This window comes from Ochotona princeps, chromosome 7, assembly GCF_030435755.1.
Source record: "Ochotona princeps isolate mOchPri1 chromosome 7, mOchPri1.hap1, whole genome shotgun sequence".
Taxonomy (NCBI): Eukaryota; Metazoa; Chordata; class Mammalia; order Lagomorpha; family Ochotonidae; genus Ochotona; species Ochotona princeps.
The window spans coordinates 43358522-43375470 of record NC_080838.1 but is presented as its reverse complement, the minus strand read 5'-3'; the positions used below and the strand labels follow the sequence as shown (position 1 = coordinate 43375470).

General features: G+C 38.3%; 1 protein-coding gene across 1 annotated transcript in view; it reads left to right on the top strand.

Annotated features, from left to right (window-relative positions):
- ARHGEF38 (Rho guanine nucleotide exchange factor 38) overlaps window positions 1–16949 on the top strand; it is a 102157-nt gene that overhangs the window by 15202 nt on the left and 70006 nt on the right. Inside the window, exon 2 of the mRNA XM_058666979.1 lies at window positions 13756–13943. Coding sequence (XP_058522962.1) covers window positions 13756–13943 — 188 coding nt within the window. The remainder of the gene's footprint in view (window positions 1–13755; window positions 13944–16949) is intronic.

Sequence of the window (16949 nt, the reverse complement as noted above, 5' to 3'; positions counted from 1 at the left end):
GTTTATAGGGGAAGAAATAAAGCATAGAGAGGGACCAATAAAAAGCACTGTAGTCATATCTGAAGATCTGGTAACTAACTTGTCCGGAAGGAAATCCTAGATTAAATTGTAGGTGTGTGTTTGCACCATATGGAGAGGGAAGAACTGAACTGGAGTAGAGAGAGGCAGATGGGCAGAGGAACTCTTACAAAGATCAGCCCTTTCTGAGAAATTAGCTTCTATTTCCTATTGAATGAGACAGAATCTGATAGCTGTTACCACCTTATCTCCTCTCCTCACTCTCTTCTCAGCATTCCCCGGTTCATTAAACAACAGCACTGTTCAGTTAACCAAGTCAGAAGTTGCAGAGTCAGCTTTGATTTCCTTTCTCCTTTACTCAGTAGTTGGTTCTAATGCAAACTGCTAGGTCACTCTTGATCTGCTCAGTTCCCTTCATCTTGCCAACTAGACAGCTGAACTACCCATTCGCCCTCCTGGAAACTAGCCCAGCCAGGTTACTGGTCATTTTCTGTGTCTCTGGTTCCAGCTTTGCTCTTTTTTTTTTATTTATTAAATTTATTCATTAATTACATTGTGTTGTAATTTCATAGGAACTGGGATTCTCCCCACACTTCCCCACACCCTCAGCTTTGCTCTTTACTTTCTGCTCCCAAATATAGTCCGACAAGGACCACCATCATGATGCCAGGAGAATCTGATCATGTTGCTCGTTAAAATGTTCCCACATTAATATCAAATTGCTTTTAAAAATCATAGATTTTTAAACTAGGCCTTCAGCATATCTCTGGAAAATTTCTCTAGACTCATTTCAGATTTCCTAACATTTAGTCACACCATGCTGCTTTCACATCTTTTCTTGCCACTCGGCATTTGGACATAACGATTGCCTTTTCTCAGGACTCGGTGTCTGCCCACCTTATGCTATTTCTCTCAGATCTCAATGAGGTGCTATGCTTAAAATGGCCACAGTTGATGCTAATATTTGTGCACCAGTTTTAAAATATTCACTGATATCTTAAATTGAGAAATGATTTGTTGGCAGAATCTTGTTAGAATAATTTTCTCATCCATCTTTTTGTTTTGTTCGATTCTGAAGATAGTAGTATTATTTTGACAACTGTTTCAAATAATTTTAAAACATTAGTTTTCAAGTAAGCATACACTCTTTCACTCATATTTCATCAACTTATGCAAGTTTAATTATATTAATGTGAATACAATGGACATCAGTTGAAAGGTTTTAGGGAGGGAATGGAAAATATTGATTTGTACTATGATGATAATACCCTGTCTTTGCTTTTAAAGTACTTCTAGCTTACATATTAAACATTTTAAATTATATTTTATCATTTGATGGGGGAAGGGAAGAAAGAGAGAGAAAAAGAGAGAAGCATACAGACAGACATCATATCACATCCATTGGTTCACACTGCTGTAATGATTGGGACTGGACTGATGGCAAGAGCTGGGAACTCAATCCTGGTCTCCCCTGTGAGTGACAAAGACCCAACCGGCCTCTGAATCATAAGTCAAAGGCTTGCTGCATACACATTGCTTGATGATAGAGATTATTGTTTTACTCACTACATTATACACAACACAAAGCATGCTACTAGCTCAAAATCCAGTACACAATTTTAAAAACTGATATTAGACACAAGATTTCTTTAACGTCAAAAACCATGAATGTGGTAAAATTGTTAACTATCTTCAAATTCTGATATTCTCTCATTTTTTAAATTATGAGCATATCTATGGTTATGATAAAATTATAAATTAGATGCCAGATTCTTATGCCTTATTAACCCTGTGTTCTCCAGTTAGAAAGCTTCAAATGTTTCTGTGTAAATTAATGTCAAATAGCTCCCTAATCTGGTGTTTAGGATGTGTGTATCGAGGCAAGTGAGTTTTGTTAAGCAAAATATGTATCAAATCTTAATATTGGTACATGAAATTACTAATTCCAATTCTCCTTCAGTAAAAGGTCAGTAAAGACTAGATGCTTGGCACAGTGGTTAAATGTTTTCAGCACAACTGCATCCCTTTACTGGAGTGCATGGGACTGAATCCTGCCTCCACTTCCATTCCAGTTTCCTGCTGATGTACACCCTGGATGACCGTACTGATGAGTCAAGTCCTTGGGCCCCTGCTACCTCTATGGGAGACCTGACTGGAGTGCTGGACTTCTAGCTTCCTTCTGGCCAAGTCCCAGTTGTTGTGGACACTGCAGAGTGAACCACTGGCTGGGAGATTTCTGCATGTCTTTTGCCTTTCAAATAAAGAAACAAACAAAAATTTTAAAGTAAGCCATAAGTGAAGTCTCAATATAACTATAAAATCCATGATTTTTTATTAGAATACACTGAAAAATAATATTAGCCAGGGAATTTAAATAAATAAGGGCCTAGAATTTTTGGAAGTATTAATAACCTATATACTAAGCAGAACATAAATATTTTAGTCATCATCATCCTTCAGATTGTTTTATTTGTGGGTTTTTTTAATATTTATGTTTATTTGAAAGGCAGATTTATAGAGATAAGGAGAGACAGAAAGAGAAAGAGAGATATTCCACCAACTGGTTCATTCCTCAAATGGATGATGTGGCTGGAGCTCAGCTAATCTGAAGCCAAAAGCCAGGAGCTTCATCTGGGTCTCACACTAGCAGGGGCCCAAGGATTTTAGCTGTTCTCTACTGCTTTCCCAGGCAATAAACAGGAAGCTGGATGGGAAGTGGAACAGCAGGGACACCAATTGGCACCCATATGAGATACTGGTGCCACAAGCAGAGGCTTAGCTACATTATGGCTACATTATGACTACTTACTACATTATGGCTCCAGCCCAGATTTGTTTATTTGTTTGAAAGTCAGAGGTACAGAGAGTTGGGGAGAGACATTCCAACTGCTGATTCACTCCCCAGATGGCTGCAACGGTCAATGCTAGACCAGAGTCATTGAGGTCTCACCAAGGGGTGGCAAGGACCCAAGCAATTCGGTCACCTTTTGCTTTTTTCCCAGAATGTTAATAGGGAGTTGGATTAGAAGCGGAGCAGGTGGGACATGAACTGGCCCCCACAGATGATGTTGAGGCCATAGGCCTATGGCATAGGCAGAAGCTTATGCCGTAACAACAGTCTCTTCTCCATCTAAATTCTTAAACTTTCTTGAAAAGCACAGCATTTTCATTACATCCTCACAAACTTCATTGTATTATGCTTTAAGTTTAGGATATGTGGAAGATCATCAGACTTGTAAAAATCAGGCATTTTTATCCTATATCAAAGAACACATAAAGGCTATCTGGTCAGACTGAACAATAACAGTGCCCATTTGGTATGGGGCTGACTTTCTTATAGATCATTGTTACTCTTTTTTCGCCTAAGGAATAATTTTCTGATGGTTGCTCAATCTCCCTTCCTTCCTGCCCCTGGGACATTTCCAAGGGAAAAATGAGGTGGAAAAGCAGGCATAGCCATTCAGGATGAGGCACCGAGTAATTGGGAAGTCAGTAGTGATCATATGAACAATAACTTCCGTTGTTTGAAGAATTTTGTACATCAGACAATCAATAACCTCCTTAGCCTCCTTTTCTCAATCCTCACTCCCTTCTAGGGGTGAGTAATGACTAAAACGCACTTAGGAGCCAGAACGGCACAGGTTTGAATTTATGTTGTGTGGATTTTACCACAGTTGAAAAAAATAAGGGGAAAAGAATAACTTTCTACAGGAGGACAGAACTATTATTAAAATGACTGCTTTGGGAGCGGGCATTTAACTTGGCAGTGAACATGTCTACATCTTCCATCAGACTACCTGGATTGGATTCCTGGCTCCGCTCATGGTCCAGCTTCCTGCCAATGCAGATTCTGGGAGGCAGCAGTGATGGCTAAAGCAACTGGCTTCCTAACACACACGTTGGACCTGTGCTCCCAGCTCCTGGCTCTAGTCCCAGCCCCAGTCTAGTCTAGGCTGTGGCAGGCATTTAAGGAATGAATCAGTGAATGGACTGCGTGTGCTCTCTCTCTCTTCTTCCCTTCTACACCCTCTCTGTCACTTAAATTTGAAAAAATTAAATTACCTAATAAGAAAGAGCCTTAAGATCAGATCATGCTTCTTCAGTAATATTTTTAACATTTTATATTGAACTATCCCAGAAGTCACTTTTGTCTGTGTATTTTCTAAGAGCTAGAAGGTGTGTATGACTATTGTTATCCACAACATCCATTCTTATTTGAATTGGCAGGTGAATATTAATCAATGTAGATATCACTAACAATACTGTCAGAAGAGAAATAATATTGTTGTGACACCAAGGGAGCATTTTTATTACACACATTACCTTGAAATAACACTTTTGCTAGGAAATTTGTTGCAGCATACACATGGTGCATGATAGAAACAAGCCAAGCCAAAGCCCATTAGTTATATGTGCTGCACGTGATGTATGGTGGAACAGCCTGGGAAACACAGGATATTATTAACTGTGAAGGTCATTCCAACACCAGTATAACATCTGGAACAAAGATGTATTTGGCTATGCTGTTTATCTAGACTTCACATCCTTATTTTTACAAGTCTTTCCTTTTCTATGTCTTTTAAAGCTTTCATAACGCTTAGGGTTTGTGTTTGTTTTTGTTTTAAATAAAAGAAGGCCTGTTTTGTTTAACTTGCCTTGTACTCTAAACCCAAGTCAAAAATATTTTGACTTTTTAACTATGATTACATTTGAGATTAAAATATTTGTCTTAGTTAGTATAATAAATGCTAAATTTGTACTGATTGCATTGTCTCTACATGCATTTTTATTTTTTAAAAAATAAAATAAAAATTTCTTTTTCTTTTTTTTTTTAAGATTTATTTTATTTTTATTACAAAGTCAGATATACTGAGAGGAGCAGAGATAGAGAGGAAGTAGAGCTGCCGGGATTAGAACCAGTGGGCTTATGGGATCAAGGCGAGGACCTTAGCCACTAGGCCACACTGCCGAGCCCAAAATAAAAATTTCTTAAAAAATTTTTTTTAAATTTTCTTAAAAAATTTCTTCAAAAAAATTTTTTAAAAATTTTTATTTTTTAAAAAATAAAATAAATAAAAATTTCTTTTCATTGCAAAGTCAGATATACAGAGAGGAGGAGAGACAGAGAGGAAGATTTTCCATACAGTGGTTCACTCCTCAAGTGGCCACAACGGCTGGAGCTGAGCCAATTCAAAGCCAGGAGACTCCTCCGGGTCTCCCACATGGGTGCAGAAACCCAAGACTTTGTGTTGTCCTCAACTGCCTTCCCAGGCCATGAGCAGGGAGCTGGATGGGAAGTGGGGCTGCCAGGATTAGAACCCGCCCCCTTATGGGATCCCGGCACGTGCAAGGTGAAGCCTTTAGCTACTAGGCTACCACACCTAGTCTTCGTTATTTTTGAGAGTTCAGTTCAGTGGCATTAAATTCTTCCATTATGTTGTGCCACTATCAATGCCACCCAGGCCCAGAACTCCGTTCATCTTATAAAAATTATCTTCTTGTTCAACAGTAAATTTCAATTTCCTGCTCCTATCAGCCCTTCTTCTCTCCTTCTCCTCTGTCTCTATGATTCTTACTATTCTAAAGAATCAGCAAAAATGGAATCAGACATATTTTCCTTTCTGTGACAGCTTATTTCATTTAGCATCAGGTCCTTAGGATTCATACACGTACAAATTCACACCCTTTTCAATGCTGAGTAGTATTTATATATGTGTGTTAACACATATATATGTAAATACATATATGTATTATTTATCCATCAATGGACAGTGCATTGTACTTTTCATATGGAATTCCATATTTAAATATTATAGGCAATATTGCTATGAACACAGGTGAGCTAATATAACTCCTTGAAATTATGCTTTTAATTCTTTTAGTCTACCTAGAAGATGCATGGCTGTATCATACGGTAATTCTATTTTTGACTTTTGGAAGAACTGCCATATTGTTTTCCATTGTGGCTGCACTATGCTACATTCCTATCAGCACACACTGTGTTCAGTTTCTCCACAGCCTTGCCAACATTTCCATTTTGTTTAAAAAGAAACCATCCCAATGCATAAAAAATTGTCTTATTGCAGCCTTCTTTTTTTTTTTTGAGAGTTGCCATTTTTTTTTAAGATTTATTTATTTTTCATTGTAAAGTCAGATTTACAGAGAGGAGAGACAAAGAGCATGATCTTACATCTGCTGGTTCACTCCCCAAGTTCCGTAATGTTCAGAGCTGAGCTGATCCAAAGCCAGGAACTTCTTCAGGGTCTCTGCCACGAGGGTGCAGGTTCCCAATGCCTTGGCCTATGCTCTACGGCTTTCCCAGGCGACAAGCAGGGAGCCAGAAGGGAAGTGGAGCATATTGGATTGTGGCACATTCAAGGTGAGGACTTTAGCCACTAGGCTACCGTGCCAGGCCATCCCTGTAGCTTTGTTTTGCATTTACTTTATGATCCGTGGAATGGAGCATTTTGGGTGAGACAATTCTTCATCTGTTCATCAAATCTTTCTGTTACTGTGTTGTCTGCAATTTCCTTACTCGTGGTTGATATGATTATTTTATCCATTTTTAAAGGGAAAGTACTGTGCTTCATATATTCTAATGGTCTATCAATAGATGCTTAAGTGTACTAAATTGTTATATTTTTGAGCCTCTTATTAATATACAAAGTCCTTTGTCTTTTTCAAGCTTTTTTAAAATGTAAAGCGTGTTTTGTCTTGTTTCTATACAGCGATGATGCCTTTCCTTTGGTTACTCATTGCATGAATGTTTTTCATCCTCCCCATTAAAAAAAAGATATATTATTTTTAAATTTCAAATGACAGGGTTACAAAGATACAAAGAGACATAGAGCAATGTCTTCCATCCACCGTTCACTTCTCAAATGGCCAAAAAGGCCAGAGCTGGGCTGGTTCAAAGCCAGGAGCCAGGAGCTTCATCGGGATCTCCCACCTGGGTATAGGGGTTAAGCTCATCAGATATCTTCTGCTGCTCTTCTAGGCACATGAGCACAGAAGTGGAGCATACAGGACCCAAACTGGTGCCTATTTGGGATGCCAGAATAACAGGTACCAGCTTTACACACCACAGCACCGTATCAGCTCCGATCCTTTCACATTTAATCTATTTGCGTATGGATATTTAAAGTGAGTCTGTTATAGACAATATACAGCTGGATAGTATCTTTCATTCAGTCTGTGAATCTCAGCCTTTCAATTGGAGAGCTTAACCCATTTAAATTTACAGTCATTATCAGTAAGAGAATTAACTTTTATCACCCTACTATTTTTTATATGCCTTAAAGCTTTTTTCTCCCTCTAATTTCTAAATTACTGCTTCACTTTTGTGTTTGATGGATTTGTACTAAAATATTTAATTTCTTTGCTCATTTGCTCTTATATATATTACGTACTTATTTTCTATTTAGCTACTGTGAGGATCACATTTAAAGCCCTAAAATTATAATACTCTAATTTTAATTTAGATAGCTACCAAAAACATCCTGCAGAAATCTGGATCTTCAACAGCTCCTCCAGTTGATATCACAAAATTACATCATTGCACATAGCATGTCCCAAAACATAAACTACTTAAAAAAACACACTGGACTATGAGATTTTGTAGAAAAATATAGTTACAAAACATTATTATAGTAACATCAGCTTTTGTAGTTGTCCATGCAGTTACCCTTATTGATAACTTTATTTCTCCACATGGTTTTGAGTCACTGCCTAGTGTATTTTCATTTCACCCTATAGGATTCCCTTGATCATGTCTTGAAGGGCAAGTAGCAGTAATGAACTCCAGTTGCTTTTGTTTGAGAATACGTTAAGTTCCTCCTCAATTTTAAAAGATTGGTTTGTTTTTGTTTCTGGACATATTTTCTTCATTGACAAGCTTCTTTCTCCTTTAACACTTTGAATATTTCAGCCACTGTCCTCTGAAGTCTCATGTGAAGGATACATTAACAGTCATATCAAGATCCTTTGTAGATAATACAATGCTTCATACTTATTGTTTCCATGAAGTTTGACTTTAATGTGTCTTGGTAAGGGTCTCTTTGAGTTAATCTAACTTGTTAATTATTATTATTATTTTTAAAATCAAATTTGGGAGGTTGTCAGCCACTGCTGTTTCGTTTCATCTGCATTGCAACTGTTCGGGGAATGAAACAGTGGATTCAGGATCTGCCTTCCTCTACCTCTCGCTGGCTCTCTGTGACTCTGTCTTCCAAATAAGTAACTTTTTAAAAAACACAATGAAACAAAAATAATTGCTGTGGTATGTACGCTTGTTATATGCCTAAGAATATGTTGGAAAGGTTCTATGCTAAACGAGGACACAGCTAATAATATCAATAGTAAAAATAACATTAACATACAGCTTGATCTTATAAATAATAACAAATATTTAAATGACATCTACTATAAAGCTGGCATTGTTGCATGCTTCTAACAACCATGTTTTTGTTCAATCTTCAAAAAAGTTCTAAGAAGTTTTGTTAACATTATCCTTTATTCACAAAGCAGGAAACAGACACATGAAGAGTTAAATTTGCCTAGGAAAATAATTTAATAAATGACCAACATGTACTTTGAACCTACAAAATCCAACTCCATGCACTTAAGTACTGTCGATATGATATACATATATACATATATTGCTAGAAATATATCTTGTAATTTTAAAAAAACAAAGCAATCGTTTCTCCTTAAACCCAATCCAAAATGGCACTAACCGTAACAACAGTCACAATCAGTAAAAGGAAGATACAAGTAATTCTAAGCCAAACTGGGCAACCCTTGAGGATTGCCTTCAATTTAACCCTTTACCCTTTTACTTTGGGGCACTTTTTCATCTCTCCAAGAGAGCAGGTTTCTCCACATGCACATACACCACCCTGATCAACCACTCAAGGCTCCAAAATCTGGCTCTGTTCTGACTCCTCTAAGCACAGCACACCCTACTTTCTCCCCCTCTTTCCCCGTCTTCAATTTGAATGTACCTGCCCATTCTCTTTAGAGTTATACCTTTTTCTTGACATATTAGTAACTGTAACACAATGGGATAATTGTTTTGCTTTTGGTAAAGTTTTAGAGAAGAGATGTTCCTCAATTTATGGTGGGATTCTGTCCCAGTAAGCCAATCATATGTTAAAATTGTGGTGAATGGGAAATATATTTAACACTCCTAACTTGCTGAACATGATACTGTAACTTGGCCTGCCTTTATAGAGCTCAGATCATTCACCCTAACCTACGGTTGGGTAAAATCACCTAAAACAAAGCTTATTTTATAAAGGGTGGAGTATCCACTTAACTCTTTTTGAATACTGTATTCAAAGTGAGAACCAAAGTGGTTATAGGGGTACATTTTCACACATTCATACAGTTAAAAAACTGCCCATCAATCAATTGTACTTTCATTATCTTATGCTGGTTATAGAAAAGTATTCTGCCATCTGAAGGGTATAAAAAAATTTAACATTCGTTTTGTTTTGCTGGTTGCAGTGAGCTTCTATGTATTGCTGACCACATGATCCAACCTTTTTTTTAAACCCTGTGATAGAGTTATTTATAATTTATGGCTGAGGAAAATTCTGATTCTATAAGGACCATTAATTCAGAAATCACTTCTCACTGCTGAGGGGGACAGAAGAGCTGGCGCTGAAGTGGATTAACTTTTCCACACTGCCTCGTTTTATATTAAGCTCCTTAGTCAGGAATCTTCTCAGATGTTATCAAAGAAATCTGTGGCTATCTGAATGAAAAATTTATCATCAAAGCTACGAAAACAAAGGTTGAGGATCAAAGAAACAGGATGTGTAGAGAGGAATTAGGTGCATGGTTTTGTCTCTGACACATAGTGGTATGTTTGGGTGTAACAATTTAAATTTTTTTTAACTCCAGTTTGATTTTGTTTTTGATAGACTCTTTAAGTTTATACCAACTACCAGAAAAAATAATCCTCCCTAAAATCTAGCTTCTCTTTTTTCATTAAATACCGAGCTTCTCTGTTGCTCTATCCAGAAATGAAAGACTTATTTCTCACTGCTGCTTAAATGATATGTATTGGTTATATTGTTTTGTTACAAATACTTTTATATGCAAAAACAATATTGCCAAAACAAACATTTTAAAGCAGAGAACGGTCTTATAAAAACAAAATGTGTCCAATGTATGATGGAAAGTTTATTGGTTTAAGAAATGTAAACTTGAGAAGTGTTTAAGATCCACCCATAAAATGATGCAAGTTAAGTCTTTGTTCCTGTAATAAACTCAAGTTAAAAGAGCAAACAAAGATGTCTCACAAGGTTACTCAACCTTCTTGAGCAGGCTTTTATTTGTGAAGGGTGAAGTTTCTAAAGTTCCACGTCATGACTGACACTTTATTCAAACCCCCCTGATTCCCTCTATTGGCACTGAACCAGCTGTTGAGCAGTGTTAGAAAAATCTAAGTGTTTGTGACAAAACCCAACATGGCACACTTTAAAGTACAGCAACTGCAACATTCGTGAAGTAAGTTGAACTGACACTATAACTGATTCCTGAGGTTTAGAACTGAAAGAAATCTGAGGGTGTGTTTTAAGGATATTCTTTGCTAAAGATCAGGGAAGACTATTTCCCTTGCTTGGCTTCCAACTAACTGATTGATTACTTTCATAAGGCACAAAGATTCTAGAAGCTGGAAAAGTAAACACGGAACAGAAGACTTTTTCAAGTTGCTTTGTTTTCAAGATAATGGAATGTATTGTCAGCTTCTTACTAGTGCTGTTTCTTTCTGTGTACTATTTTGCGTATCAGAAGAGGAATAAAAGACATTTATAGTTCCTTAACAAGAAAGGCCATTCTGTTATCACTGAAATGGTGACCCAAGAGTCCATCATTAACATTCATAAGCACTATCATGGAGTGGGTTTCAGCAAGCATGATCCTTAGGCAATCAACAAGGATGAGGATACGCCAAACAAGCTCTATATTTTGATTCTGTTCACCTGTCACCACTCTTAAAAACCTACAGTGTGGATGAAAAATAACTGCTCAATAAAATTGTAAAACTGCAAAAAAAGGCTAAAAACAACACCCTGTAGTCCTCAGTCTCATAGTTCCGCCAATCATATATCTAGATATATATGTAGTAATACTTGGTTGTACACCTTAAATAGAATTTTCAAAATTTTCTTAACTGTTGTATATACTGCCTGCTTACTATTTTTCTCTCCATGAAGCAACCTGCCTCCTCATTCCGTGTCTAAAATAACCTACAAAAATACCTGATTGCAATTTATTCTATTAGATTCAAGGCATTGAGAGACACCTTCTTACTCTCAAATAAAAAATATTGCAAGTAAGCATCGCACAATCCTCAGAAAAAAAAGTTTGTATCTGCAAAACACCTCAATCATTTATTCTCTTCCTTTCTTTATAGTCTGTCTTCTTCTGGAGCTTATGTGGATTATTTCTTTGGTATTGAGTGGCTCAAGCTTTGCAAAAGTATTGCTTTTAGATGCCATTTGTCAAAACGACCCTGTTTTCTAATAAAGGAAGACTGATGGTCTTGAAGCATTTTCACCTGCAAGTCTGGGTTGTTGAAAAATCAATCTGCTACAACTTGATGTCAGAATTGCCTTCACAGCATTCTCCACTAATATTTGATTACTGAACCTTTGCCTGAACTTCTGAAGCTAGTGGCTAGGCAGAGAGGAGTACTTGCTGCTTTTTGGAGTGTCTGTGTGCACTCCTAGGGTAGTCTCTTTACATTGGACTATTCATTCTCGTACTAGAACATTGCCCCAGTTATTTCAGTTTTGTTTTTGGAGTCAGCTATGAAAACACTTTTCTTCTTTTTCACTTGCATATGATCTGTTATTTATTTCTCCTTCTTTTAAGATTTATTTTTATTGGAAAGTCAGATTTACAGAGAGGAGAGACAGAGAGATCTTCCATCTGCTCATTTGTTCCCTAAGTGATTGCAATAGCCAGAGCTGAGCCAAGCAGAAGTCAGGAGCCAGAAGCTTCTTCTGGGTTTGTTATGCAGGTGCTTGGTCCCAAGGATTTAGGCTGTCCTCTACTGCTTTCCTAGTCCAAATCATGGAGTTGGAAGGGAAGTGGAGTAGCCGGGACACGAACTGTGCCATATGGGATCCCAGCACATGCAAGATAATAATTTAACCACTAGGCTATCACGCTGGGCCCTATTTTTCTTTCTTTTTTTATTAAGTCCTTTCTGTAAAGTTCTACATCCTCTGAAAGTGGTGTCAACACTCGGGATGTTTGCTAGATCAGTTATTACAACCATGTTAATATTAAAAGACTAAGATGAAGCTCTGAACTTGAAGCAAGTTCATTTACATACATATGTACATATACACTTTCTGATACCTACCATGGCCCTGATTTTTTAGTCTGTGACCTGATTTTGGCTTCCAAATTTTTGCACTACTGTGGAAGCTTTTTCTTGGAGATACTTAGCTTGAATACCTCATATAAGGTTTTTCATTTATTGCCACATCTTCTCAGGTCTGTGATTTTTTTTTAATTAAAACTTTCCAATTGGTAGCTCAAGAATATTGAGATAACAAGATGCAAACAGTACTGCAAATGAACCATAGAAACGTTTAGTTGAAATTTGTTTAATCCACCACTGCTTCCCTCTTCATGGGTTCTCACTGTGAATTCTAAAGAAAAAAAAAAAACCAATCATGTGCAGTTGCTTTCTGGTTCACTGAGGTTTGGATGTTAACCACAGGGATTGAAGGCTACTTAACTTCTTCATAACTGGGATGAACAAAATTGGGAGGTGTTTTACTTATTAAATGTTTTTCCCATATTTAAAAGCAAATATCCAGAAGTTCTGAATTCTATTTTTATATAGGAGGTCTTAACAAGTTTAAATAAAACACTCTGAAAACACGTTGTGTAGATATCATTTTTTCCCCACCCAAATAAACTTACTTGTTAATTCCATTTTCTCACGAGCTTTTTGAAGTACCAGTGTACATTCTAACTCCAGCCTGAAGAACAGCTTCTTGGACTGTGGGGAGCGGCTGACCCCTCACGCATGTTAGGTGGTCACAAGATGGCGGCTGGCTGAGGGCCAGGAGGCGGGATTTGTCTCGCCAGCAGGTAAACAGGTAGGCTAGTTCCCCTGCTGCGATTGCTGGCCTATCAGACAGCGCCAAGTGATCCACGGGGAGAAGTGATTGGTGGAAAACGATATAAAAGTAGCCGGTAAAAGCTGGACGGGACCAGCGGAGGAAGACAGAGGACAGGGTACGACTGGGACGGACGGAACAGACAACGACGAAGAAAGAATGGGGGGCGACGAGGTGGGGAATGAAGCAGAGAGTACGGGAAGAAATGTGGGAAGAAGGGTGGCGGAAAACTGGAGGAAGGGTGGCGGAAGAGGTCCGGTTGCCGGCTTTTCCCAGACCCTCTAAAGTTTGGACGTTTTTAGTGTCGCCACTGCTGGGCGGCCACGACATTAGACGCAGATATTCACCATACCATAAGCTCTTAAAGAAGCCAGGACAGCTGGGTTGCATTTTACCCAATGGTTACAAGCAAGTCATTCTCACCAGCATTTTTGCCTGAGTTTTGTCCCATTCCGACCTTACTTAGCAAAAACATGCCAAGGGGCCCTACCTTTTCACCTCACTGATAATAATCCTCTGGTGGCCTTGTTGATAATCGGGAACCCTCAGCAGGAGTGCCTCACCTGCATGTATTTTCGTTCTACAGAAAGGATGACTCCACAGGCCGAGTGTTCCACAGCAGAGTCCTCATCTCCGGAGGACGAGCACCAAATGAGGAGGATGATGGCCAAGCGGGCGAAGATCATCAAGGAGCTGGTACAGACAGAGAAGGACTATCTCACCGACCTGGAACTGTGTCTTAGGGAGGTAGTGCAGCCCCTGAAGAATAAGCAGGTAAGTGTAAATGCAGGGTTTTAGTGTTTCAGTTTTTTTTTTCTTCCTCAATCTTAAACAAACTCATTAGCATCACAGAATTGAAGCACCCAAGTGTAACAGGGGAACACTGTATCTCTTTTCCAGGGTCTCCAGGCTTGGCTTCACACCAGGGATCATCAGCCCTACCCTTTTTGCATTACCAAGCCGTTGGCCAAGGAAACTGTTTTCTAAACTTAGGAGAAAGGGAACCCAACGCTTTTGCTACTTTGGAATTTCTCATGTAGTCTTCTTTGGACTCCCATTGTATTGCTAACAAAATTTGAGCAACAGGCTTTCAACCAGGCCAGGAACAAGGTACTTAATTGAATTTTATGGTGACCATGGATTTAAAAGAGAAAGACATGCAAGTTCTAAGATCTAATAACCTGAGAATTCAGTTTATTTGCAGTATTTGTTTTAACTATGCAGAGCACCAATATCTACACTTCTTTGTGGTGCAGATCTACTGTAAACTCTTCTTGGAAAAATGTAAATCCCAGCCACTGTCCCTGTATCTTCTCTCTCCTTTTTTCTCTCTGTACAACCTCCCAGCTTCACCAGTTTTAGATGACTTTGATAATCATGTGAATAGCCCATAACATGTATGCTCAACTTGCTTCTATCCAATGACATAAATTCAAACCTATCTTTGCCCTTCATTTTATGTCATACCCAAAAGTGGTGATCACCAGCAACTTTATTCTCTTCAAATCAGAACTTGGTGCCTTTACCTTCCACAGAACATTCAGTTTAGAAACGTATGTGTCTGAATACACACTTGGTAGATTTTTACTAGATTAACAGCAAATATTTTATGTGTTTTATTTTGAATCAATTCGTACTTATTCTAATTGAGTACATTATGCTTGAAATCATTTGTATATTCTGAAAAATCTACAGTTCTATATTGAAAGTTCAACTGACATGTCAGTTGAAATTTAGATGCACTGGATGGCAATAATTTTGTAACTTACTTAGAAAAGTGTTTAAAAATAAATAATCACTCATTATTCTATCACTTAGAAGCAAGCACTATAATATTTTGGCTTACTGTTCACTGTAATATTCAGTAATTGTCTGAAATTGGAATTATGCTAAATATACCATCATGGACTCTCCTATCATGAATATATTTACATGTTTTATTTTCAACCACAAAAATCAAACATTAATTTAAATGAAAAAATATTTCACTTACTAAGGGACCATATATTTGAGAACAATAGTAATACTTTTTGGATTCAGAATCCCTAAATTTAAACTTGTCCACCAGCAATATCACACATTGCTGGGTTAACAGTGGGGAGTGTTGGTACTACAATGGCAAGGACAAGTAAAGCAAGTGACCCAAGTGATATGGCACAAGGGGTTGACACCTGGCAAACCTTTCTCTCTGAGTCCAGAGGAGGATAGACAACGCCTGGGGTAGGAAGGCTAGGAAGGGCAAATGATGGGAGGCACCATAGGTCCAAGCACAGTCAGCTCCTGCCTCTTGCCTCCCAGCCATCAATGAGACGAGGACTCACCTATGACAATGTGGTAGAGATCAACAAATCCTTAAAAGACACTACAATAATAAAAGTACCGCTCAATACTATACTACAAATGCAAATTTGTGTATAAGAAAAACATGACCACAGTCCAGCTGATGGCACATAAATGCTCAGCTATATTTGTTCCACTGTAATTCAAAGAGCAACTTCTGCTTCCCTTTGGACTTCATTGTTCTCAGTGACTCTCTTTTCAGAGAGAGTGGCAAAGGTTCAGCGTATGTTCTGGGACTCTTGCTGAGTTCCGTTTCCTACTGCCTCCCAAGCCTGCTCCAGCTGATTGGGCACAAATGCTGTCTGTCATGGTTCCTCCAAGCTAGGTTGCACCCATCAGTCCAGCCCCTGGCTGCCTTGCTATGTGAGTGACACTGCCAGAAGTTGCACTATGCCTGATGGCTCTGTAGCCGCCCCGAGGGCTGCCTTTGGCTTTCACACTCAGTGTTGCTGTGTGGATGGACACTCAGATGACTCAGTTCTCTCTGACTCCCCTCCCACTCTCCTACTCCTGCCTTGCTGCTCAGGCCCCTGATTGTTGGTAATGAGAATCCACACAAGGAAATGTTGCTACTTTCATTCAGCAAATACAGAACTAGAATTACAGTAACTCTCTGGAGTATAAGATAAAAGGACCAAGACAGAAAAAATTTATATAGTAATTATCAACATGTATGCAGCTTTCAGAGGAGCAGGAAGACAAAGTAAGAGTCAGAACTGGACATATCAAAGCTATCTCTAAAATTTTGCCTACATATCAATTAGAGGAAACTGCATGCAAGCACATAGCTTTGGTCGTGAATTTTTAACATCATGGAAAAACTTGGTCCAGGTTATCCTGTCTGCTGTCCCTTCACCAGAAGACTCTCACTGCTTCCAGAGATACACATTAGTTAGTTTTCCTTTATAGACAACTGTGGAAACTCAATTACTTTTCAAAATCCCATCTTTTCCATGGAATTCCCCTACATTAACTGGAATTATGGTATTGAGTTCTCTCAGACATGTCATACTCTATTTATAACATGCGCTACCCCCAATGACTATCAACTAGTTTGGCAAGATGTTACTCTTAGGGAAAACAAGGTAAAGAAAACAAATTCTTCTGTGATGTTTTTAAACCACTACCTGTGATTCTAAAATTATTTCAAGACAAAAAAGATTACTTAAAAACATAATGCTCTTACCTTCTCTATCCATTTTTTGTCTTTGAATTATTTTTTTAAATACACAAGAGTGATGGGTATTTGGTGCAGTGGTTAAGATGCTATGTGGGATAGTAATATCAGATACTGGGAATGGAGTCCTGGCTCCACTCACAGTTCTGTCTCTCTACTAATGCATACCCACGGTGCCAGCAGGTGAAGACTCAAATACTTGAGTCTACCAACTACCGGGAAAATGTCCTTGCTCCCAAATTCATTCCTGATCATTGCTATTG